We start from the raw sequence: 27,520 nt of genomic DNA, 5'->3' as shown, positions 1-27,520 counted from the left end.
TCCGGACATGCTCCTGATGTCAGAATACAGCACCAAGAGTTGACAATCATTACTTACCCATTCTGGGCTGAAAGAAAAAAACAATTAGGAAGACACTGAAAATTCAAGTGGTCTTAGTGCACACAACCAAAAGTCAGAAATAGCTGGACTTCCCCTAAAATTCACTGATTTATTTTTTGCTTTCTGTCTAGTTATATTATTCAAGATTCAGCGATTAAAATAAACACCACGAATTAGGATGAGTGTCAATAAATGACTGTCTCAAACTCATTGGGTAAAGCAGATCGAAACATGATAGTGATCCCAAAAATCCGAGTACAGGATTGTCTAACTAAAGAATCTAGATAGCACTGAAACATTTAACTTTTCTGATAACTGGCTGAATAGTGGAATAATCTGACTGACCAGTTTACAAATCAACACTTCACATCGCTGAAAAGTGAAACAATCAAAATACAAATTAATTGCTAATCACAGATTTTGTGCAGTAAAGGTATGAGATCCCCCCCCACCTCATACACAGGCAGCAAGTAGACGCTCTAGTGGCCACTCTCTAACAGGAGTACATTCCAGACAGAAAGCTCCAAGTTTTATTGAGGACTTTATAGCTCATCAATATAATTTTAAAGATAGATACGTAACAACTTAACTTGAATTGAAAATAAATATTCTCCATTACCTAACTGAAATGGTTTATTTAAATTACATATTAATTGATGGGTGTGGGGCTTACTGGCAAGGCCAGCATTAATTGCTCACCCTAGGCTGCCCCTCAAGGGGTTCTGGTGAGTTGCCTTTTTGAAATGCAGCAATCCATGTACTGAATGCACTCAAACCAGCATTCCAGGATTTGAGTCAACAAAAACTAAGGCACTGAGAGTCAAGCTGCTGTGGAGCTTGGAGGTGAACCTGCAGGCAATATCGTTCCTTTGCATCTGCTATTTTAGCTGACAAAGGTTACGGATTTGAAGATGCTGTTGAAGAAACTGACGAGTTACTCAGGGCCAGAGGAAAATTCCATGAAGTAAACATGAATTGCAGAAACAAAATCCAAAGTAATAAGTTGATCATATAAATAAGTGATCAATAAAAGTGGCATTATAAACAAACACTAAGTAGCATCTTGTAGATAGTGCACATTTCTGCTCCTGTATGTGGTGGTGGGAGTGAACTTTTAAAATGAAAGATGATATCCAGTTCCACCTGACTACTTTGCCCTGAATAGTACCATGTTTCCTGAGTATTGCTGGAGTTCTGTGTAGGTTCTAGGAAGTCAGCAAATGGATTAGTCAGGTCTCTGATCTGCCTTTGCAGTCACAATATAGCTGGTTGAATTAGGTTTCAGGCCAATTGTAAACCCAGGATGTTGGTGTTGATTCAAATTATTAAGGCACAAAACTGATCCTCACAATATAGAGTAAAACATTTAATTTAGAAAAGAATGAAGTGCATTATAAATAAGATAGTCCTAAATTTAATGCAAATATTTTAATCACTGAAATCAAATACTATTGACCTGAATCGATCACTGATCACCATTTAAAGAAATGTTTGCTGACTATAACTGTGGTTTGTCAAATTGACACGCTGCAACACTGACAGATCAGTGTGGGATTGCACTTAGAAATGCCCCACAGCATTTAAAACTCAGGTGGACACTCACAACATGCTGTGGATATGATGCTAATGCACAATTTAATAAGGTGACATTGGGGTAAAGATACTAAGACAGTGTGAAGTATACATAGACAACTACATATACAATCGATACTCAATACTCCTACACCAGGTTTATTCAATGTTTGCACACGTTTCAATGTTGTCTCTCTCGGGGAGAGGAGAAAATTTGATGAAGTAAACATGAATTGCAGAAAAAATCCTAAGTAACAAACTGATAATTTAGATGAGTAACCAATAAAAGTGGCATTTAAAAAATGTGAAATAGCAGAGTGAACAAATGAAAACCTTTTTTAACCCCTTTTCATTTAAGTGATAGTGCTACAGCTAAAAAAGAAACTTGGCTTCAAACTCTGATCACTGGGAAGGCGGAAAGGATGGAGACTAAGTGAAGGAGTTAGTTTCAATCAACACGGGCCTTGGCTTGCCTCTGGTGGACCACACTCAGAGCTAGCCTCAGCAGAACCAATATTGAAGTGAGTTTGGAAGCAGACTACATTTCAGGCAGTGTCCTCCTCCTTTGCCAGTCTGCTCACTCAGTCGTAAAGTCATAAAGCTGTACAGCACAGAGACTTGTCCATGCCGACCACATATTCAAAATTAATCCATCCCATTTGATCCATATCCATCTAAATATTTCCTATTCATTTAGCCAGCCAGATGTCTTTTAAGTGTTGTAATCGTATCAACCTCCACCACTTCCTCTGGCTGCTCATTCCATACATGCACCACCCTCTGTGTGAAAAAGTTACCCCTTGAGTCCCTATTATATTGTTCCCCTCTCACCTTAAACTTATGCCCTCTAGTTCTGGACTCCCCTAATCCAAGGAAAGTTTATATATAAATGTTTGTGTATGTATGTGTCTGCGTGCATGTGCCATGGGGGTGATGTTTGCATGATTGAGGGCTTAGAGGTACACATCTATTCAAAGAAACATCTTCCCCAACTAGCCATTCACACCTTGTCAGAACACATCCTTAAATTTCTTTATCCATTATTAATTCCTTTGGCTTTTGTACTTTGGAAGATTTGTCATTTACTCTTTCTTGCCCTCCATCCCAACACAGCACTTCCCTTTTGTTCTTCCTCTTCACTTCCTCTTTTACTTTCATCAAACCTATTACATTTCATCTTATTCCTGATGAAAGGCCATTGACCTGAAATAAAGTCATTTTATATCCAACAATACTGTCTCACCCGATAAGCATTCCAGCATAAACTGTTTTTATTTCCAAACTCTCAGCATCTGTAGTATTTTGGATTTCTATATATAGAGGGGCTATTGATATATTCTTGCACCATCTGTGTCACCCACCCTCCAAGTTCAGGGATGAGATGCAATAAAGGAATTAAATCTTTTAACAGTTGAGAGTTAATGAGATGATTAAGTTCAAACATACCTTTAATACCCCTGTCAATCTTCATCAGTCTACGAATTACAGTGTCCTTTTTATCACCCTGTCGGATGTCAATCTTTGTAGAGAAATGTCCATTTGCTGGCTGGGGGTTTACCAGGGAAAGGGACACACTTGGCTGTGAAAAAAACACGAGAACAATTCAAGAAATTGATAAAGTTGTACACTTTAAAATTCCATTTGCAGGGTCAGAAACCCAAACACAGTCAGTGTTCAGGACCGGTGAGTCTGTGGCACACTGTTATCTGGCAATGCACTATATCAAAAGGCAATATGACAATTTCATGGTCAACTTATTTTGCTTTCCAACATTATTTTGTTCTCAAACAATAGATTATCGAAAAACAGGCATTTTGCCCAAAGTAGAATTAAAATTCGAGGGAGCATGAGGAAACAGCAACTTAAATTTTATATGCTTTTAACTAAAACTGTACTGCAGGAATTAGGGAAAGATGACTTTCTGTTTTGACATGCAGGAATATCCGAGGTTATTTAAAGTTTGCATTGTAATTTCAAGTTGATGATCGAACTAGTTTGGCAATTTTACAAGAGGACAAAAAAAAAAGGCCTCAATATTAAGTTTGAAAAGATTGCACAGGTTCATCCTGAACCCAAACTTCTTCCATATCAGAGGCTTAATTACGAAGGTCCTTCAGTTCCTTATTTTAGGATCTCTCACAACAGAGGACATTCTGGGATGCACTTATTCCAATACAAATAGCTCCACCTAGACTTGTAGAAGATTGTAAAAAATCCACAGGACACCTCTTCCTGGACAACTTCACCTAAGGCACAGTTTTAGTTTGCTATATTACAGTCCCCTTTTACCTCTGTCCTAAATGCACAAAAGGGCTTTCCTGGGCAGCACTCTTCTCGGATTTTATCATCTGCTTCTGTTGCAAACAGAACGTCAATATGGTCCAGCTGTGACAGAAAGATAGACAGACCACTAATTAGCAACTTAACTTCACAGATTTCATATTCCATCATTTCTTTCACCATCATCAAGTTCAACTTCGATCAAGAAAAGTTTTTGGGAAATTTCACAGCATTATATTTCTGCCATGAACTTCGCTAGGTCTCTATACGAGACACATTATATCGTTACAAATCAAGGAAAACACCAGACTCTTTAATGCGACCCAAACACACATTATGACTCTTGCACATAAGTACAAACTCCTGACAATATTCTTTGCAGTAGCATCCATATTTGCAGAATTGCAGCTAAAATTAGGAAGTGCTGATGTATACACGCACGACATTTAGATTCCAGCATCACAATACGTAGCAAGGAAATTATTCTCTCAACAAATTAACATTATCGTGTGGCACCTCCAAATCCCAACCCTTCCTTCTCACACCAACAGCTGGGAATTCCTCCCTCACAACTAAATAAAACATGATCCAATTGCTTGTCAGTCAATCCATTATGAATGTATTTGCTCTTTAGTAAGGCTATCAAATATCCCATTTAATGTATTTCTCCAAGTGGCTGTCCTGTTTTCTTGTGAACACTACTAACTGATTCACATTTCAGACAGTGGATACCAAATTGTCAACAAATCTGTGTTAAATAAATGTCCTTCTTTTATCAGAAAGTTAATGGCTCCTTGGGGAGATGGAGATATCACCCCATTCCCCACTGTGATCAGCCACAGAGGAATTTACTGTCCACTTGTTTAATTGGCTAATTTCAGAGTGCTGGTATATCTTTTGTATTTAATCTTATGTTCATGTCCATGGAATTAATACCCTCAGTGAGGATACCCTCAACGAGAAAACCCTTTATGTTACTATTTATAATTTGCAAGTATGTATTTTACCATAAATCTGTGATCACTATAATTGGTAAAGAGCAGGTCTAAAATCAGATGAGAAATTTTAACTTCAAGATGAGTACTTTCTCTGCAAAAGGAATGTAATATCAGCAATGTGCAGATATATTTCCATTTAGCAAATGTGAAGTCAAGACAATGGCAAGATCCCCAAACTGTCCGAAGGTTTTACATTTGTTGCTCTTACATTTCTTTACATTTGCTGCTTTTACATTGACCTCTCCCCATTGCATTTGTACTACATGAGAGCACACCCAATATCATACAAAAGTCAGACTTCCACTGCAAGTTCTTTCAGGCACTTGCTTAGGTTCAGAGCTTAACTGATGTTCCCTCAGAAATCAACTGAGCATCAATAGTTTTATTGATGGTTGAGTTCCAGATAGTTTACCTATTGGTACTTACCTCCAATGTGTTTGTCAAATAGACAATGTTCTCCAACAAAACACTATGTTCATCAAACTCCAGCTCCAGATCAAGAACTCGAGGTCCATTCTTTTCCAGGTTTTCCTATAGTTTTTTTTGGTTGAAAAAAAAGCAAGATTGTAGAATTACAAATAACAATATTCAGAGATAATGGCTGCTTGTGAGACTGAATAAAGGAGCTGCAGGTACACATGGTAGCTTGAAGTATCTGTCATATTCCACAGTTCGTCAGTATTAAAGAACGGAAGAACTAGGCAGCCTGCTAAAGCATCCTCTCTCTTGGGAAACAAAAGCTAGTCCAATTATTCCATATTGTTATAAAATTAATATCTTCATTCAACATACACCAATAACTATCATGCATCATTTTAAATAAATTACTGTGCAAAATCCCTTAACTTCCATACAAATAATCAGTTTTCTATTTGTAATTTCACTTGAAATGTTAGCCTGTCTTCTTTCTCTCAAATGCTGATTGACTGGATGTAAATTTTCAGCATTTATTTTAGACTAGCAGTATTAAGTGGTTCTTCTTGAGACATTTTATGGTAAATTATCACAGGTAATTAAACAATATCTCAAGTGAAAGTTGCTCAGAAACTATAAAATACATAATTAAGGATGTAGATAAAAACAAATTATAAAGTATTTGCACGTACATTTATATAGCCCATTTAATGTGGAAAAATAGTCTAAGGCTTTTCATAGGAGTGTAATCAGATATAAAACTGACACCAGGTTAACAAGGAAATACTAGGAAGGATGACCCAAAAGTTTCATTACAAAGATGAATTTTAACAACAGAGAGCCGTCTAGAGTTTTGGGCCTTGATGGGAAAACGACTAACAGAAAAGGGATTTCTAGTTGAAGAAGAGGCCAGAGTTGGGGTAATACAAGAGTTCTTTAAGACTCAGTGAGGCTAAATTCAGTTGCAAAAAGCATGTTGCTGGAAAAGTACAGCTGGTCAGGCAGCATCCAAGGAACAAGACAGTTGACATTTCGAGTATAAGCTCTTCATCAGGAATGTAGGGGGACCGAAGGGGGCTGAGAGATAAATGGGAGAGGGGGTGGGGAGTAAGGTAGCTGGGAATGTAATAGGTAGATGAAGGAGGAGGGTGATAGTGATAGGTTGGAGCAGAGGGTGGAGCAGAATGTGGGAAGGAAGATGGACAAGTAGGACAGTGCCAAGTTGGAGCTGGGATAAGGTAGAAGGAGGGAAGGTGAGAAAACTGGTGAAATCAACATTGATCCCGTGTGGTTGGGGGGCGGGGGGGTCCCAAAGCAGAAGATGAGGGTAGCAAGGATTTGGCAGTGGAGACAGCCCAGGATTTGCATGTCATTGGTGGAGTGGGAAGGGGATCTCAAAGGATCCTTCTGCATCTGCACTTCCACACACCATCAACTGTGTCCATTGCTCTCAATGCAGTCTCCTCTACATTGGGGAGACAGGACTCCAGCTTGCAGAACCTTTCGGAGAACATCTCTGGGACACTTGCACTAAACAACCCAACGCCCTGCGGCCGAATACTTCAAATCCCCTCTCCAACTCCACCAAGGACATGCAAGACCTGGGCATCCTCTATTGCCATATTCTAGCCACCAATGCCTGAAGGAAGAACTCCTCATTTTCCAACTTGGGACACTCCAACCACATGGAATCCATGTCAATTTCATCAGTTTCACCAGTTTCTCCCCTCCCCCACAGTATCCCAAATCCAACGCTCCAATTCGGTACCGCCTTCTTGAACCGTTCTACCTGTCCATCTTCCTTCCCACCCATCCGGTCTACCCGATCACCATCATCCCCCACTTCATCTACCTGTTGCCTTCACAGCTACCTTACCCCCCCAGCCTCACCCCCACCACCTCCCATTTATCTCTCAGTCCCCTTGGGCCTCCCCACATTCCTGATGAAGAACTTAGGTTTGCATCATCGATTCTCCTGCTCCTCTGATGTTGCCTGACCAGCCGTGCTTTTCCAGCAACACACTTTTTGACTCTGACCTCCAGTGTCTGCAGTCATCACTTTCTCCCTGGCTAAAAATATTTTTAAAGATATTCCTTATTTTTGGATTGCATACTAGAATGGGGAACAAAATGACCCAAGGAGACTCTGGTAGATGATGTCACAGTTTAAAATATGTTACTAGAGCTCATTATGAGTTCTATTTACATTTTTATATTGCTCAAACTGTAGCAGAGAATTGCTGGACTCATCAGTGCATGTCCAGAGACAAGCTGTTGATTACGAGGACAATCCGAATGAGTTGTGGGAGTCAGGAGTGATCAGCAAGACAACAACTCTCTCACCTTACACAGAAGTGAAAAGGAATTGAAATAAAACTATTCTCACACATCAGTCGAAGCTGCTGCCTCTAACCCTGACAGAGACTAAACAAATGGTGCACCAACCGCCCTGTGTCTGCAGTAAAGGACTGAAAGGATGTGGAAAGAAGACGACCGAGACTGGAAGAATTCGGGAGCAGCAAAAGGATACCTTGTTGAATCCCGAGTGATGAAAGTACTGCATTGTGTTTCCCTAATATTTTTTCACCATTCATAACATCTATCATTTTGTAACCGTGTTTAGGGGTTTAAGGGGTAAAATTAAAATTTGAATAATTCATATTTTGTTTGCCTGAGATTACAACACATTTATTTGTAATAATTAGTAGTTTTTTAAGTGCAGAGACCTGATCAAGTGTTTTCTGTTAATCCATGTTCATTAGACAAGTAAATTGTGTACTTTGTATAACTTGGAGAAAGAGGGGACAGCAGGTGCTGGAGGTCAGGAGTTGAAGAGTGTGGTGCTGGAAAAGTACAGCAGGTCAGTCAACATCCGAGGAGATCTAATGTTTCGGGCATTAGCCCTTCACATCAGCAGGGCACATTTAACTTTGGTGACAACCCAGGAGTAGGGGTGCTCAAATATCAGAGCATTTTCCTAAATGGGTTGTGACAGGGATAGTTGTCAGTCTACCAAAATCTCTGGAGAATAAGACCTTCTTCAACCCATACACAGTTTATTACAAATGCAGATAATATACACCAAAGGAGAAATACTTACCTTGATCATAGCAACAAAGGGCATGACCTTCTTCATATACTTCTTCAGCTCTGGCAGGTCTTTCAGTTCACCTGCGATGATTTTATTGTCTGGTAGCTGCCCACCATTTTTCTAAAAAAACATTCACATTGCAGTCAAAGATTTTGCAAATATATTCATTGGAATATCAGGAATATTCAAAATACTCAAAAGTAAACATCATTTGTAAACCTTCTCTGTCAAAATTTATTCAATCCACACAAATATAATCTCCAAACATTTTAACTTATGCTGCATTAAAATCAACGAGAATACTCTGAAAATGCCAGTGCTGCAAATGGTACCAAATACACAATTTTGTAAACTTGCCTTAAACAAAAATCATCTAAGACTTGGAGAGCAGAACGATTTTTCTTTATTATATAATACAATATTGGCAGTGCTGGCAAGACCAAATTTGTTGTCCATCCCTAATCATTCCTGAACTAAGTGGCTTTTTAGGCACTTCATAGCAATGGTGCTTACCCTTAATTGCCCAAGTGTCAGGAATCACGCCTAGATTAGAGCAAGTATGGATGCAGATTTTCTTCTTTAATGGATATTAATGAACCAAAACAATTTTTAATGAGGAGTGATAGCTATCATGGTCATAATTACTAAGACTAGCTTTAAATTAAGTTAATAAATCTAAAATACAGCTTTAATGACATGAATTGATGCCCCCAGACATTAATCCAATTCTTTGAATTACTAGCGCAGTGACATTATTGCTAAACCATACACCCACCTGGTTGACTGTAAACTTCAAGAACCCTGTGATAGTCAACAATAATTAATCTATTAATTTTGCTTGGATAACAGTGATGAAAATAAATGATTTTCTAACGTTATTTTAGAGTGGACCATGCTAATACAACACCTGATTGAACATGGAGCTGAGCGGTCATCTATTCTGGATCAATAAAAAGGATAATTTGCAATATTACTTAAATAGTCAAAAACTAAGAACAGTTGAGATCTAAAGAGATGTTGAGATCCATATATACAGACCAGCAAAACAGAGATTTGGTACAAAATATATTCAGAGACATGAAACATACAGAACAACATTTGATCAAGGGCTAGAATGAAGCAGTAATTTTGCGACAGATGTACAAAGCCTGTGTCATATTCAATAAAGACACGACATATGAACATAGGAACAATGAACAAATGTAGGCCATGTTCATTACTTTTAAAAAGGTATGTAAGGCGCATTCATTGCTTTTATGATAGTCCACACTGAGTAAAATTCATGTTTTGGAATTGACTTTGCTTTTACAATGGATAAAATGTTCTCTCCAAGATTGCCCGAATCTTAGGATGAAGTCCATCAGGGCACAGGCACTTGTCAGCCTAGAGCTTCAATACTCTGTTCAGTATGACTTTTTTGGCAATTTTGATTTTTCCATAGTTCATCCTATTTATTGCTGCTCCTGGAATACTGCACATCCCCTCAATAGTGAAGACTGATGCAGAACAGGGCAAAGGAAAATTTTATGATCAGAATTTTAGAAGTATTTAGGCATTTTAAACAATACTAACGTGGGAACCATTTAACGGTCATTCATTAGTTGTGGGGGCAAGAGTACACAAAACTAAAGGAATGGCTCAATTGCTGTACACATACATCAGAAGTCAATACAATTCACATCAGGAAACATAAAAACTTACCTCATAGTGATTACGCAGCAACAGAAGTGTCGTGTGTTGCCACGGAGGGTAGTTCTTTGCCACATATATATTACAGTGAGACGGTTTCTGTGTTGGTTTTGGATCTCCTTTCTATATTGGAACATTTTCACAACAGTTAAGAACAACGGATGCTGTATCAGGCACAGCTGATATGCAAATAGCAACTAATTAGCTAATTGCAAAGGAACTTTGTAAACAAGAATGAGAGATCAGTTGATTTCAACATTCAAGTCTCATTTGTGAAGAAAACATTTACAAATTTCTTAAGTTTGCTTGAACAGTGTCGGATGTTATCCAAGCCATTAATGTAACAACGGTGGATATGCAGAACCTATAGTGTTGTTATTCATCGTGCAAATCCTTCACTGCTGACTTATGCCAGAAGTAAAACTAAACTGAGGGTGTAAGTTTTCTCACTGTGTTGGCTGGTTTGTTTTCAGATGTTTCGTCACCATGCTAGGTAACATCAGGGAGCATCCTGTGAAGCGTTTGTGTTCTGTCCTGCTTTCCGTTTGTGTCTTGGTCTGTTAAGATAGGCAATATCATTTCCATTTCTTTTATTCAGAGGTTGGTAAAAGTTTATTGATGGAGTTCCATTTTGAATGTCAGGCCTCTAGGAAATCCCATGAATTAGCCTGTCCCAGGATGGATGTGTTGTACCAGTCAGTTAAAGTGGTGTCCCTCTTCGTCTGTAAGTAAGGATACGAGTGAGATTCGGTCATGTCTTTTGGTGACGACTTGGTGTTTTGTATCCTGGTGGCTAGCTTTCTGCCTGCCTGTCCGATGTAGTGTTTATTACAGTCCTTGCATGGTATTTTGTAAATGACCTTTGTTTTGCTGGTTGTCCTCCTTTAGGTTCATAAGTAGCTGGTTCAGTGTGTTGGTAAGTTTGTGGGCTACCATCATGCCAAGAGGTTGGAGTAGTCTGCACCCCAATTACCAACCTCTGAGAAAAAGGACAGGAAATAAAATCATCCACCTTAACAGACCAAGACATACAAATAGAAAGCAGGACTGAACAGCAGCACCTCATCACAGGCTCACTGATGTTACCTAGCATGGTGATGAAACATGTGAAACCAAACCTATCAGCTCAGCAAGCAAACTTACAACCTGAACCTCAATCCGAGCTATAATTCTTCTCAAAATTGCAAAACGAAGTTGAGTTTAACCTGAAAAAAGCTAAAGTGCTAAATGGAGCAGAAATAAAGCAGATTGACAGCTCCATTAGGCCCATCGAATCTGTACTGACCCTCCCAAAAGGATCTCACCCAGATCTACACCTATACCACAACTCATGAATTAAAACTTGCTTGTGCTTTCTCTGCCATATGGTCATCCCTTTTAATTATCTACTAGAACAGTTCTGGAGAAAAGAAAACAGATGTTTCTCAGTGAGACTGATGTTCTGTTTTTTAATTTAAAAGCAGACAAATGATGGTGTAAATGATGTCTGGTTAAATTCCCTAACAGTTGTGAAAATTTACATTCCTATAAACAACAGAAAACGAAGCACACATGGAGAATTTTGGTGAATCACAACAGGAATGGAGCTTTTCCAAAACCCACAGTATTTGGCTTTCCTTTCAGAAAATGAAGCAAGATTTTAGTATATCACCCTTCTCTACCATTTCAATTAGCTGATGGGGTGACCATAGGAGATTGCTTCACGAGGTCAAACCTAGACTCCAATCAGCAAATCCTGCAGTCACAGATGAAATTTGGAAAAATGGAATGCCCTACCAACACAACCACACTAATAATGCAATCAGAAATACTACAGCTACTTCATTAAATCTTATAATGTAAATTCACGATCTGTATCAAACCTGAAGATTTTCCAGTCAGACCACTCATCAAATATTAGTTGCTTGGTATGCTATTAATACTTGTGCAAGAGACAAGCAGAAACTAGTTTTAATTCGTGAGATGGGTGTGGATGTGGGTCTGGATAGGACTGTCTTCAGAGGGCCGGTGCAGACTCGATGGGCTAAATGACGTCTTTCTGCACTGTTGGGATTGGGTTTGCCAAAGCAGCACAATAATTAGTTTCTTCACACAAAATTATGAAATGGTTGGACAGAGTTGGACCTGTCACTCTTAGTACATCAGATGGGAGTAAGTTATGCACAGCAAGGGAGAAGGAAGAAAATGATCACCAATGCAATCAATCATCATTAAGCAACAAGGCCATTAAATTGCATTGGTAGTAATTTGATAGCCAGGTTGATCTGTTCATAGAGGATTCCATCAATGTAACTTTGGAAGGAACAACAAAAGATAGCTTGCACTTTGTAACTAAATGTAAGCTTTTAACTGTTTATATAAATTTTCCTACTTTTCCTTTTCCTGGTATCATATAATTCTTGGCACGGAGTCGAACATCATGAGCAGTTTCCATTAAATATTGAGATGAACGAATGAGGATTTCATCCACTTGTCCAGCTACTGGCCATTGTGCCTTCATCAGTGACTCAGTCTGAAACAAGTTAAATGTGGGATTCAAATTCAATATTAAACACAGATATATGAACAGATGTTAGACACACATTGGTTCCCTAATTTAGTACAAGTGCAGAGCACGACTTTCCAACTAAAATATCAGTGAAATAAAAACAAACTCGAAGTTTTCACTCATCAGAACTTAAAAATGTCTGCCTTATCCATCTTTCTGCACAGAAGTTGGTTGTCTAGACAAGCCACTTGTCATAGTTGTAGCACACACACTTCAGGATCATAATGTTATAGGTTCAAGCATCATTTTGAATAAAAAAAAAGTTAAAATGCCTTGTCTGTCCTCTCAATTAGATGCAAAAGGTGCATTCTCTGGTGTTCCAGTCAACATTTATCCCTCAAGCAATACTAGCAACTACTGACATATTTTCTTCAATTTTCAATCCCATTTGAGGAATTTTGCAGTTGAGTAGTTGTTGTGTTCTGTGCATTAGATTTGCAATCATTACAAAATAAATTAAAGTTGTTCCAACACACTTTTGTTAGGATATTTAGAGCTGTTTCAAATATTTCAAATTGCATAGGTGCAAATTCAGATCTGGCAAAATTGAAGCAATAAGTACGAACTTGCTCCCCATTCTGGTTTTTCTGCCATCATTGCTTTCAAAGCTATCCCAAGATGGGAAATCTTTCTGCTGCTCTAATGGATTAGTAAGAGAGTGAGTGAGCTGTCAATATTTATTTTTGATCCAACCAAGCAAACTGTGATTGAGGCTTCTTATAGTCAAAACAAATATTCCTGGTGTTTATAGGTACATGAAGACGAATATTTATGAGGGTCAGGTAAGCTGGAAATGTCTCGTCCTGCAGGGTCAGACTGGCACCTGGAAGGAGTGTATCATTTGGCAGATTGCTGATTGGAAGGCTTGAGACCTCAGTACTGTGAGAGGGCTCAGCACCCAACAAAATGTTTACAAGTGTCTACTACTATTCTTGGCTCATAAAGTTGTTGTAAAAAGCTCCTCTGCTGGCTTTGGCTGCTTCTATCTATCATCTGCTGGCTTGCTTTCCCAATCTCTGGAAAATATGGACATTTCAGTCTTAAATTTTAATCCGGTTCACATTTTCGTTATTGGGACACTGATTTAAAAATGTAATTAGGTCTCCTGCCACATAAGAATGGGCCACACAGTAAAACAGCAATGATCAATTATGCAGCAAGGTGGGGCTCACATCCTTCAATTTTTAATTTCCACCACACTTTCAGTCCTCTGTCTGTCAGTCAGTCAGTATTAATCCCAATGTTCTAAGTAGGCTACAGTATGGACTCTGCATCACATTCACAGAAATAGAAATAGAACTGACTGTGGATTAGTGGGATCCATGCACAGAAGGAGTTGGGCCCATCAAGAATAATTTAAACTGTTTAACTAATGGTGATGCTTTACTATAAGCTCAAATTTAGAAGAAATATTATAACTTCCTCCCAACATTTACTTTTTCTAGGTGCACCTGTAAACAGTACAATGGTTGCATAAAGAGCCTATCTTTGTTCAAGTATAGTGTGTTAGTTATTGAAGAGGATTATTTGAATGACAGCACCTTTCCTAGAAGTGCCCAGATATGCTCACAAAGGTGGGGACAAATTGGAGCCAGCAGCAGAGTCTGAATTTCAATAAAGTGGAAAACCAGGTCCTGGTGCATTCCTTCCACAGCAACTTCACGGTACTTGTCCTTTGCTGCCTGGAACATAAATTGCAAAATCATCATTCAAAACTCTGACTCTCTCTCCCTGGGGGTTAAATTAAGATAGAAAAAAAAATCCCTGACAGGATGAATTATTTATTTTCAGAACTTGAACATACCTGAAATTCAAAGAAACCTGTTTTCAAAGCTTCCTTAAACATCATTTTCTCATAATGCTGCTCTGTCTTCAGAATGCCAGCATTTATCTCACTGGAATAATAAACAGAAACCAGTAGTTTAGCCACATATACCCAAAAGCACACTCAATATTTTGTGACAAAAGTCTTGTCTCTGGGGTGGAGGAGTCTAGAACTAGAGGGCATAGGTTTAGGGTGTGAGGGGAAAGATTTAGAAGGGACCTAAAGGGCAGCATTTTCATGCAGAGGGTAGTGAGCGTATGGAGTGAAATGCCAGAGAAAGTGATGGAGGCTGGTACAATTGCAAAATTTAAAAGGCATCTGGATAGGTATATGAATAAGAAGGGTTTAAAGGGATATGGGCCAAGTGCTGGCAACTGGGATTAGATTAGGTTAGGATATCTGGTCAGCATGGACGAGTTGGACCAAACGGTCCGTTTCCATGGTGTAAATCTCAATGACTCTAAGTTACTAACAAAACAAAAGTGAATGTGGTCTACGCGTGGTCATCAATAATTGCTGTAGATATGACATTATAACTGAAGTGCGTTTGTTTTCCACCTCCAGTCAAACCTAAATATTAGACTTTGGACACAAATTAGTTCTCTTCCATTAAAAACTTACCATTTTTGTTAATCCATTCAGTTGTTCTTAAAACCTTGCTAGTTGAATACATAATTATTTTTCATCAATTAGAGTTTAATTTCTCTACATTTCCTGGAAAGAAATCTCACATCTTTATCATTGTGCAAAGAACACTTCCTGACACCAATTCTAAATTTAAATAAGTATGGGCTAAATTAATGCCTCAGTTAAAATCTGACTAGTAGTAGTCCACATTTACTTCTTTCTATTCCCTTAATGATCGGATATATACATAGAAGATTAACAATTCCAGTTGATAAACCCAAGAGGCAAAAATTGAATTTAGTCCATTAATGGGGCTTGTGCAATTACACCATAACCACAGACATGATGCCAGCAGCAGACAAAAACACACACACACGCACACAAATCCCCTCAAGCCTGCTCCATCATGACAGTCCTACCTAGCCCTGCTACCATTTCATTCTTTGTTGAACATAAATCTCTCCACCTCTTCTGTAAGAAGAATTTGAGGGCTCTGCTTCCACTCTCTTTTCAGGAACAGCGTTCTAAGGATAACACGGCTTTTCAGAAAAAAATATTTAATGTTCTGAACAGTCAGCTCCTGATTTTTAAGAGTGTCTCCTGACACGTTGAACAAGTTTTCTGTCTTATCCTCGATGACAAAAGCTGTGCTTTGCATTTTGTCAGTGCTGTTTGCCTTCAACAGTCAGCACAGACTGCTTCAGCTATTGCTTTGCAATAATCCATAACAAGGTGAATCAAAAGAAAGCAGAATGTGAAGAAAATCTGGGGATGTTAAATTGGGGAGCTGAAATCCGATCAAGCGCTCATGTACATCCATAATATGTGATGTTGTCCTAGATACTTCCTACTTCTCCTGAGCTGCTGCTGAAGATCTGGTGACAAAGACTGCATCGTGTTGGCCAAGTTGTGTCAGGTGCAGCAACCCATTGTAAACTGAGAGACATTCTCCATGGAGTTACATACTTATAAACAAGGAACATAAGCAGGCCTTCCCAGCCCTTCAAGCCTGCTCTGCCATTTAAAAAGAGCATGTCTGATATGATTTTAACCCCAACTCTACATTCACAAATATTCCCAATAATCTTTCATCCCCTTGGTAATCAAGAATTTATCTACCCCCATCTTAAAAAATATCTAAAGATTCTGCACACTAGCATTTTGAGAAAGTCACCTCTAAACTGCCCAGGATACAGATCTAGCCTGTCTAGCTTTGTTTCTCATAAGGTAGTCTGATCATTCCTGGCATTAGTTGAGTACCTTCTCTGAACTGCTCCCAATACAAATGCAGTGACCACTCCTGTACACAGTATTCGAGATGCAGGCTCACCAATGCCCTGTGTAATTGAAGCATAAACCTCCATACTTTTGCACTCAATTCCCTTACAATAAGCCAGAACATTGTTAGCTTTCCTGATTACTTCTTGTGTCAACATACTACTTAGTGACTTCTGTTGAATTGCACCCCACCCTCTGCCTTGAGCGTCCAGGCAGCTGAACTGGTGGGTGCTGATCGTCACCTTCACAATGTTGCAGCAAGATTTCAATAGCAGAAAACTTTTCTTGCATTGTTTGGTGGCAGAGACGAATCAATGGTCACATAAAAAGCAGGTACTACTTCTCACCAAGCAGCAACACACTAATTTGACATGTTACCAGGACATGTGAAGAGTTGAACACCAATGCACAATCTGGGAATGGGAACCTACAGAGTTGCAACATGTCTCCCTTCTAAGATGTAACATCCACAGAACCATAATTTATGGCTCACTGCATTGTTGAGAATCCCAACATATTGGCAGGGCATTAGGGTTACTTTTCCTTCTTCCCTCTGCTAAGGCAGGCAATAATTTCTTGCCATACCGATAGTGCCTTCCTTATCTCCCTGGTGCAGAAAAGCACAACAAATTTATAAACACTACCCACTCCGGCCTGGAAGGATCCTGACACAGGAATTGAAGGCTACAGTGACTTTGCTGGTCACTGACAATGTTGAATAGTGATGTCTTGAAACAGCACGAGTTTGCAGTGATGCTCAAGAGGGGACTATCACAGAATATCCAAGATCCGGATCAGTATTAAATACTGACTGATGTCAAAATTTCCCCACTTTGCATGCTTCCCAAGCATTAATTGTTACCTTAACCATCACCTTTCAAGTCTATTGATTAACACATACCATGCCAGAGGAGTTGGCAATAAACATCAGCAGATTTTTCCCATGTATCAGCTCCCTCAGTATTGAAACCAGCAAAATTACATTTCTGAATGTTGCTGCCCACATTTTTCAATAGTTTTACGCAACTCAAACTGTCACTCTGAATCGGCTTCATCTCTGCAATGTCTTGAGTTCTTGAATTTTATTTTGCTTCTCAAAGACTAGGGCAAATCAGAGTCAAATCAAGCACTTGATGAATTGATCGAAATTTCACAAAAGGTTTGACTGGACAATCACAACAATAAGCACAGGCACAACTATTTACCATATTCAACCATCATGGATGTCTTTAAGCTAATTTTATATGGATTCTATCATGTTTCCTATCATAATAGAATACAATAAAACTGAAAATCTGTAAGAAGCTTTTAAAAAAGTTATTTCGAATAAATGCTTTTACAATATAACTGACCATTACAATAATACTAAAGAACGCTGCAATTATTTGAGTGACATGCTCAAATACAAAGGCCATTCAGTACCTGGCAAAGACTCTGTCATTGAAGGTGTTGGCAGGCCCACTCCGAAGGCTCTCACGATTAGCAATCATCTCCTTGACCCATTCCACCCAAGTGTAAAGCCTCAGGATACCAGCATCAGCCATAGTTTCGACAAAGTTTGCATCTTCCACAGTGTCTCCAGCATCAGCAAGAGCAAGACGCATTCCTGGGGACAAAATTTTACCAAAGGAGTAAAGAAAATGGTTTGCTTATGAATAATCTTATCTGGTAAGGTGCTGTAAACAACCAACTGCCACCGTCTCTTAGAACTAAAACATGACCAAGAAAGTCCACAACAAATCAAATAAGTTTGGTCTCCATTATTTAAATAAAGATTACACCTTTATGCACCACAGTGGTACTTCTTTGTTACTTATCTCCTCAAATGTTTTCCTAGTTTTGAAAATTTATCAGATTCCTATCTCTACCGACTTTCCTTTTTCCACTTTCACAATTCACCAATCTGTTTGCAACAATAAACTGAATTGTTCTTGCAATTTTGAAGTATACGATTTAATAGAGAGGAAGAAACTGCTCATTGGCAGGATGATTGGGAGTTATACAAGTACATAAGGAGGGATCTTTGGGACTTAATAATAGTGTACCGTCCCTCTTAGCTAGAAGAACTAAGTTTAAGTCCCACCTGCTCCAAACATGTGTCATAACATCTCTAAGCAGATTACTGAGAAAATATCAGCAAATATCTGTTTGGGGGCACATGGGGCACAGTGGTATTTTAGATTAGATTAGACTTACAGTGTGGAAACAGGCCCTTCGGCCCAACAAGTCCACACCGACCCGCCGAAGCGCAACCCACCCATACCCCTAACCTAACACTACGGGCAATTTAGCATGGCCAATTCACCTGACACGCACATCTTTGTGACGGTGGGAGGAAACCGGAGCACCCGGAGGAAACCCACGCAGACACGGGGAGAACGTGCAAACTCCACACAGTCAGTCGCCTGAGTCGGGAATTGAACCCGGGTCTACAGGCGCTGTGAGGCAGCAGTGCTAACCACTGTGCCACCGTGCCGCTCTGCTCTGAGGAGGTGTCCCAAGTTTAAGTGTCACCTGTTTTAAAGTTGTGTACCAATAGATTGATTGGAAAATATCTACAGCACATTAAGTGTCAGCACATTCAGCATTTGAAATGTACAACCAGATGAGGAGATGGAACAAATCAATCAGCAACTTTCAAGAGATTCAAATGTATATATTTGAAAAGGAGAAAATGTTGCCTATTAGGAAAAAGCAGGTGAAGACTCCATAGTTCAGTCTTTCACAGAGCTCAACCAATCTCCTTCTAAACTCCATGATTCAGTGAGTCAGTGTTCTTCCACTTTTTCTAACAGTCTTCCTATTATGGAATTCCCAAAACTGCATACAAAAATTCCCGAAGTGGTCTGACCGATCACTGTGCTTATTCGGCAAAATTTGAGTTTCGTTTTCAATGTTCATTTGTGCAAAATTCTAAATTATAGTGAGAAAGAAATACATTCATTCATATAGCATCTTCCAGAACCTCATGATCTCAAAAGTACAATAGAATAATGCTGGAAGTTTATTTACCCTTGAAGTAATTTGTACAGAGCAAGATTGCACAAAACATGAGAAATGGCACATGACCTATTCAATAGTTTGTAAAGGATAAATATATTCCAGCAGCCAATCATAGAAAGCTTTGTTTTTGTTTTAAGTCTCAAAGTAGTCAAAAGGGCTTCATAGATTGACTCATGTAAAAGATATAACCTGTAACAGTGCAGTATTGCTCACCTCAGCACAAAAATGCATTTATTATGGAATTTTAAATCTGTATTTTGACCATGCAATATCTATGCACCTGCATAGCTCAATCAATGTTCCTATTCTTTAAAAAAAATCTGTTAAGTATACTAGCTGGAGAATACATGCTTTCACTTTTCTTTGTGCCCCCCTTCCCCCCAAAATCATTACCATGAAGTCAGTTGCAACAATCACTTATCTGCCATTCTACTCATATCCTCCTGCATATTCTGATTATATTAACTGGGAATTGATTGTAAGTTATTTTTCAAGTAATAATGCCACAATAATTCATTAGGAAAAAATGTCTTCACATAATTGGTGGCATCTGGTAAGCCAACATCACCACTAATAGATTACAGTCCACAACTGCACTCATCTTTCCATATACCATCTCATACAAGTAATTGCTCTGTAATAACAATATTGGTTAAATGTACAGAGAAACTTCCAGTCAAGATGAAATAAACACACAGGGGAGTGAAGACAAGATGCTGAGGAGACGGGGAGATCGCAGGACTCACCATCTGCAGAGAACTTTTCCACAGCTTCAGCTAGAGTAAGGAAATTCCCTGTGGATTTGGACATCTAATGGAAACAGAAGTGGCACAAAGTTAGGCACCATAATAGACAGTGTAGATTGTAGCATTAAATTATAATGGGATATCGATTGACTAAGTAAATGAGCAAAACTGTGGCAGATAATGTAGGAAGTAATCGAGTATGAGGTTATCCATTTTTGAACTGAAAAAGTTTCGATCAGGGTATTTTCTAGATTTTTAGAACTTTCATTCCCGGGATGAAAATGTCACTGACTAGGTCAACATTTATGGATGGTACAAAGTTAAATTCAGTGGATGCTCAAAGATATTTGGGGGTTTTGGTGTACAGGGTGACCGCCATATATGCGGAGTCAGTTTCTGTGGTTTCAGTTACCCGTGGCCTGAATGTATTACATGGAACATTACAGAACCAGGGATCACAGGGCTGCCAGATAGGTAAGTTTCCAACTTAAATGAATGGCTTGGCTATGATCCGCCGTTTCAGGATTCTGTGGTGGGTCTTGGAATTTATTCCTTATGTGTTCAGGTTGACGACTGTACAGATCAATGTCATGAGCAGGTACTGAAAATAATCAAGAAAGTAAATGGAATGCTGGCCTTTATATCTCGAGGACTGAAGTACAAGGGTACAGATTGTATAATGCAGTTAACCAAAACTCTGATGAGACCCCACTTGGGGGAGTACTGCAAGCAGATCTGGGCACCACATGTCAGGAAGGAAATACTGGCCGGGGTGTTTGGCTTTGGCTTACAAGAATGATACCTGAATGAAAGGGGTTAATGTATGAGGAGAAATTATACAAATTAGTCCTCCTTTCTCTAGAAATTAGAAGGTTAAGGGTCGATCTGACTGAAGATATTTACAGAAAAGGCAGGGTGGATAAAGATAACCTATTTCTATTAGTTGGAGATTCAAGAACCTGGGGACATAATCTGCAAAGTCAGGCCACTCTGTTCAGTGAGATATTCGGAACCACTTCGATGCACAAAGGATGATAGATGTTTGGAACTCTCTTCCACAACCAGCAGTGGTTGGAGGATCAGCTCATTTTAAATCAAATCGACAAATGTTTGTTGAATTAAGGTATCAAGGGATATGGACCAAAGACAGAGATATGGAATTAGGCTACAGATCAGCCTAAATGTTGGAACATTCAGCTCCTCATGCCTGTTCCTATGTTCCGAGAAGTTTATCAGGAACATGCAAATGTGAACTATATTAAATCCAATTAAATGTTAATGCAATGGAAATCACACAAGTCATGAATCGTTCTTTAACATAGTAAAAACTGTATTGCACCTTTTCAGAATTCAGTAGTAAGTGTCCATTTGCTCTTACAGCTTGAGGCCATTTTGTTCTACAATTTAAAATATAAAGTTAGTTGTGCAGAAAAATATTTTGGTAATCGTCTCCCCTCAAATGCACATTTCTCCCTTCAACACACTAGCATCTTTAATCAGGATAACAAGCTTGCTAAAGTACACTAATGACCCTCGACATATTGTGACACACCTCTGGAACAGGTGGGACTTGAACTCAGGGCTTCCAGTTCAAAAGTAGGAACTGTGCCACAAGAATCCTTGTCTTAGCTCTCAATACCAAGAGATGTGGGCAGCACGGTGGCACAGTGGTTAGCACTGCTGTCTCACAGCGCCTGAGACCCGGGTTCAATTCCCGACTCAGGCGACTGACTGTGTGGAGTTTGCACGTTCTCCCCGTGTCTGCGTGGGTTTCCTCCGGGTGCTCCGGTTTCCTTCCACAGTCCAAAGATGTGCGGGTCAGGTAATTGGCCATGCTAAATTGCCCGTAGTGTTAGGTAAGGGGTAAATGTAGGGGTGTGGGTGGGTTGCGCTTCGGCGGGTCGGTGTGGACTTGTTGGGCCGAAGGGCCTGTTTCCACACTGTAAGTAATCTAATCTAATCTAATGTGCCTTCTGCATAATTATCCATTCAAAGACAACCCCACCTTCATTAGCAAACGTGTCGGCCCTCCCAACAAACAGTTGGATGAGCACGATCTGCAAATAATCATGCACCTCATGCAAATCATGTTACTAAATGACGTGCTCTCACCTGTCGCTAGGCCACATGGCTACATGGTTATACAGGTAGTAGGAGAGATGGTTTGGAACCAAGTCTTTTCCAGAGACTCGTAAATCCACTGGATACCAATATTCAAATTCTTTTCTCAGTTGATCTAGATTTTGTTTTGGAATCTGAGTATCTGGAAATGGAGCAGTCTTTAAAAACACATAATCCCAAACTTCTCTGGTCATCTGCTCTGGCCTGAAGAGAGAAAGAAAGAAAAATACCAACACTGGTAGATACCTACGATTGTGGAAGGAGTGTGGAATGATTACACTTCTTTTTTAAAAAATGGCATATATTTTACAACATTGAGGTTCAATCATGAATTAAGTTTAATATTGTCGAAAACTGATTTCAAACAGAGGTCACACAACAACTGGATTGGAAATTAGATTTCAGAGGGGAAAGAGCCAATAGGTACAGCATCTAGTCCTTAAAAGGGCTGATCATTAAGGAAGGAATATGAATGATTAACTCCAACTTGTGGTGCTCAGTGGTATTAAATGGCTTAAGTACATTGACTGAAAATATTTTATTTGTGGTATGAAATTGCATAAACTGAATTGGTAATAGGAATGGATGGGTCAAGAATTAAAGGGATCTTCTGTCTTTTTAAAAAGAACAAACTCATACTGCTATTAAACTAACATGAAAAGGTTAGCCTTGCTTTATTGACCTATAATCAGGACATTTCTTTCAGTCGCAGGATGACTCGCTAAGCATTTATTGCTCATTTTTAATTGACGAGAGGATCACCTTGTTGTATAGAACCGCAATCCCTGAGCTGGCCTCTTAAAGCGGAAGTGAGGACTACAGATGCTGGAGATCAGAGCAGAGAGTGAGATGCTGGAAAAGCACAGCATATCAGGCAGCATCTGAGGAGCAGGAGAATCAATGTTTCGGGCAAAAGCCCTTCATCAGGAATCTGGCCTCATTCCTGATTAAGGGCTTATGCCCAAGACGTCGATTGTCCTGCTCCTTGGACAATGCCTCAACTGTTGAGCTTTTCCAGTGCCACACTCCCGACACTCACCTATCAAAGTGAGGTTCCTGTGGATTTGGAGTCACATAGGTCATAGGTAAACAGAGCAGATTTTTTTTCCCTGAACCAGATACATTCTTCATGACAATTTGATAGTGACATGATCATGAATGGCAAGTCCTGGCCTTTGAATTATTAGCCCAATAACAGAGCTGCTATACTACTACACTCTATTAAGAACGAACATGTGCATAGATATTCTGCACTAAAATTATTTCACAGCAACTTGAAATAACTCTTCAGAGGCCAGCATCTCTTCATCAATCACCCTTCAGTTACAAACACAGCCTTTAACAAAAGCACTGCCTCTCACCAAATCAGGCATAAATAGGGCCCAATATCTTTGGCATACCTCAAGCACTGAGGCAGTTCAGAGCAGGCTCACCAGGTTGATTTCAGGGATGAAAGGGCTGTCATATAGGAAGTGGTTCAGTAGTTTGAACTTGATTGCTAGAATTCAGGAAAACGACAACGAATCTGATTAAGATATCTAATATGCTAAAGGGGATTGACAAGGTGGACATTGGCAAGATGCTCCCCCTAGTGAAGGAGCGGCACTCTGAAAGCTAGTGTGCTTCCAATTAAACCTGTTGGACTATAACCTGGTGTTGTGTGATTTTTAACTTTGTACACCCCAGTCCAACACCGGCATTTCCAAATCATGTCCCCCTTGTGAGACAGTGTCTAACAAGAGGTCTTGGATATAGAGTGAGAGGAGGTAGGATCAAAATTGAGATGAAGAGAAACCGCTTCTCTTTGTGGATCTGTGGAAGTCACTGCCCCAGAGTGGAGTGGAGATAGAATCAATCAGAAAATTCAAGGAAGAAACAGACATGTTTCTGATTAAAAAGCTGGATGAAGGGCTAGGAGGAACAGGCAGGAAAGTGGAGTTGAGATCAGCCATAATCATTTTAAAATGGCAGAGCAGGGGTCAAAGGGCTGAATTGCTTACTCCCTTTCCTAATTCCTATGTTCTTATTTACCCTTTATGCCAGCCTGATTGGAGCAAATTAATAGTCCCAATCAGGGAATTTAATTTCTATAAGGTCTGCTGGCTGACTTCATTACAATCACAACACAATCTTAAAAGTAGACGATTACCTGTTTCCAGCCTTTAAACAAGATAAAAGTTCATCCATTTATGCATGGATAGCATGACACTGACTACACAGAATCAACCATAACGGCCAATGATTTTGATAACCAAGCATTGTGAAAAATAAGTTACATTACAAATTAAAACAGGCATTTTGAGAAGTTATTCCTACCTGATTCCCAGTGGGCCAGAAGTCTGACCATTTAAATATCCCCCGTGTAATAGATGAGCAACAGTGTAGTAAGCCATATAAATGGTGGAATCAGAGAGAGACTCTATCAGCCACTGGTCATCCCATGGCAGTCGAGATCCTGAAAAGAATAAAAACATATAAATTTACTTAAAAGCCGCAGAACTATTTGAAGAGAAATATGCTCTTAACATAAAGCAAGATGTTGAAATGTTATGTGTTGAGGAAGTGATATGATGGAGGTCCAGAAGGACTAAAGAAAAACTGAAAAATAGGCAGATGGGGGCTGAAGGCACAAAGCATTGAGTTTTTGACAGATGAAAGGAAAACAGTTACAAAACATTCCTAGAAGTAGTTTCAAAAGATGTGTAGAATTTGCAGATAGCATCCATTTTGGTCCTAATGGGGTGAAATTGCTGCTGCGTCTGGAAGGGGTGCTGTGATCATGGGTGAGGAGGAGTAAGGACATAAAGAACACCTTCTGCAATTGCATGGGAAGATGCCATGGGAGTGTGGGGAAAGGAGTGGACCAAGAGGGAAATGGCCCTGTGGAAGGCTGACAAGAAAATGGAGGGAAATATGTGGTGGTGGTGGCGGCAGCTGCTGGAGGTGGTAGAAATGGCAGTTAATGATCCTTAGGATGTGGATGCTGGTGGGATGGTAGGCGAGGATGAGGGGGAACACTATCAGTGCTGTGGTAGGAACGGATCGGGCGAAGGCTGAAGTGTGGGAGATGAGTCGGACATGGCTGAAGGCCTTGTTCACCGTGGTGGTGATGAATCATCGGTTGAGGAAGATGATGGTCATTTTGGAGGCCCCTCTTGTTGAAGTTGGCATCATCAGAACAGATGCCACAGGGACAGAGGAACTGGGAGAATGGAATGGAGTCTTTCCAGGTAGGAGGGTATGAGAATGTATAGTCAAGGTAATTGTGGGAGCCAGTGGGTTTGTACTGGAAGTTAAGTCTATAGATTCACTAACCAAAATATAGCAGAAAATAAACACTAGTTTTCAATTTATAAGACACTGCATGCTTACTGAAACAATAGTAAAGTTGCTAACACATGGGAACAGTAATGATAAAAACCCTGCACAGGCAAATATAGTAGACACATATTTTGACATGTTGCATTTGTTTCTTTTATTGAATTGTTCATTAATTCCTGAGTTGAACAAATGATACAAGTTATAGCTAGGCTCCTCCCAAGCCGAAGGATCCTCATCTCCAAATAACTCAAAATGATCAGTGAGTGTCTACATGTAGGTTGGTATCTTCTGCAAACAATGAATCACACATTAAAAGGTGCTCAGGATGGCATGGTGTCTCTAGTTCTGTCTTTCATCATTTAGGATTTTGAAAACAAAGTATGATGCCACTTAATCCACACTTTTAGACTTGCTTCATCTTTGATTTACTTTCTTCTAAACTTAGTTATACAAAGTAAGTCACGGGGACAGTTTGCCCAAAGAGATAAATGATCTCAAAGGTCTTGCAAGGAATGTCAAGTACTCAGAAAACGATCACCTTAAAGTTAAAACACTCTCATTAAAAGACATTGTCTTTCATGACCTTGCTCCATAGAAAAGAAAGTCAAGTGTTACACTAACCCAGGCCATATGTTCTTGAGCAGGCATGATCTTGTAGCCACTCAAGGCTGGCTTCAAAGTTCCGTCTAGTCTCTTCACAGTATCTGAAAAATTAAAATAATATGCATAGTTGCAGATATTCTTCCACCTTTATAACACAATACGTTACTATGTTAAAAGCGTTGTTTGAATGGTCACCTTTGTTACAGTAGTCAGTAGCTGATAACATTAATATCTCAGGTTGCTGCGATGCAGTATGTTCCAACTAATATGCGGGTTCTTTGCATTTTAGAGACCTAACCAGAGTATAAATGCAATAACATTTCCAATATAAATTCACAGCATTGCTGATTTGTAAAAAAAATCCTTTCTGAACAAATGTGATATATATCAAGGCTCCACACAGCAATAAAGAAAATTACAAGTGCTGGCTCCACCTCTTACTGTGCTGAGCTCCAACCGTTCAGAGTGGATGGGAAAGTCAAAACCAAGTTAGCTTCGAGGATCCCTTTCCTCTAACTCTTTCCAGGTGCCTCAACAGTAACTTGGACAGACATCAGCAACAAAACTGTTATCTGATTAGAGAACATTTGAGACTTGATGGTCAGAGGATGGGTATAAAAAAAACATTTCAACTTCCCTTGAAACATTACACAATCTTGCGACACAGTTAAAGCAGTGGTTGGGACTATGGAGTTGAAAATCTGCCACAGACTAGCTGAAATCCTGGATGCACTACATTGATTGGCATTGTTGGAATTCGATCGACTAATTACCATGATTTCAAAAGTACAAACGCATGCTCTCAAAAGGATGTGGGAAAGAACTAATGAGAATAGAAGATGAGAACAAAATGAATGGTGCATACGTTTCCAGAGTTGAGAGGCAATCTACAGCCTGCTTCTTCCAGGTTTCTTCACCATAATCCAGGTACCTACATCGAATGTGAACATTTTAAAATTAAAGCTATTCTTTACACAAATTGATCAACATTTTCTAGACATACTTGAAAGAAACAAGTCAGCACTGATGAAGTCATCTAGACTCAAAATGTTAGCTTGCTCTTTCTCCACGGATGCTACCTGATCTGCTATGATTTCCAGCATTTTTGTTTTCAAGTCTAAGAAGCAGTTAGATGCTGTGAAGAGGAGGAAGAATTACAACTGTAAATAAAAGTGTAAAATGAATGGAGTGGCCTTCCACATCCTGACCATATATATTGCATTTTATCAGCGGTGAGTCTCACAATGTTTAATAACCATAAAAGCCAACCTGCTGTCTGCAATCAGGGATGTGAAACCCATGTAAGGTTCCCATTCCTGATTACTGTCCAACTGGAAAGTACAC

The 27,520-nt window shown here is 39.4% G+C and overlaps 1 protein-coding gene across 1 annotated transcript in view; it reads right to left on the bottom strand.

Moving 5' to 3' along the window:
- Positions 1-27,520, bottom strand: part of lars1b (leucyl-tRNA synthetase 1b) — a 58,893-nt gene that overhangs the window by 1,796 nt on the left and 29,577 nt on the right. The window contains exons 17-31 of the mRNA XM_060837344.1: positions 27,042-27,107; positions 26,195-26,277; positions 24,569-24,707; positions 22,244-22,456; positions 21,471-21,528; positions 20,132-20,195; positions 17,805-17,988; positions 14,457-14,547; positions 14,194-14,334; positions 12,476-12,616; positions 10,117-10,227; positions 8,425-8,535; positions 5,337-5,441; positions 3,922-4,017; positions 3,079-3,211 (exon numbers count right to left, since the gene is read on the bottom strand). Of these exons, the coding sequence (XP_060693327.1) occupies positions 3,079-3,211; positions 3,922-4,017; positions 5,337-5,441; positions 8,425-8,535; positions 10,117-10,227; positions 12,476-12,616; positions 14,194-14,334; positions 14,457-14,547; positions 17,805-17,988; positions 20,132-20,195; positions 21,471-21,528; positions 22,244-22,456; positions 24,569-24,707; positions 26,195-26,277; positions 27,042-27,107 (1,736 nt within the window). The remainder of the gene's footprint in view (positions 1-3,078; positions 3,212-3,921; positions 4,018-5,336; positions 5,442-8,424; positions 8,536-10,116; positions 10,228-12,475; positions 12,617-14,193; positions 14,335-14,456; positions 14,548-17,804; positions 17,989-20,131; positions 20,196-21,470; positions 21,529-22,243; positions 22,457-24,568; positions 24,708-26,194; positions 26,278-27,041; positions 27,108-27,520) is intronic.

Source organism: Hemiscyllium ocellatum, chromosome 16 (genome assembly GCF_020745735.1).
Source record: "Hemiscyllium ocellatum isolate sHemOce1 chromosome 16, sHemOce1.pat.X.cur, whole genome shotgun sequence".
Lineage (NCBI taxonomy): Eukaryota > Metazoa > Chordata > Chondrichthyes > Orectolobiformes > Hemiscylliidae > Hemiscyllium > Hemiscyllium ocellatum.
The sequence above is the reverse complement of the archived record's forward strand: the minus strand, read 5'-3'. Positions and strand labels throughout refer to the sequence as shown.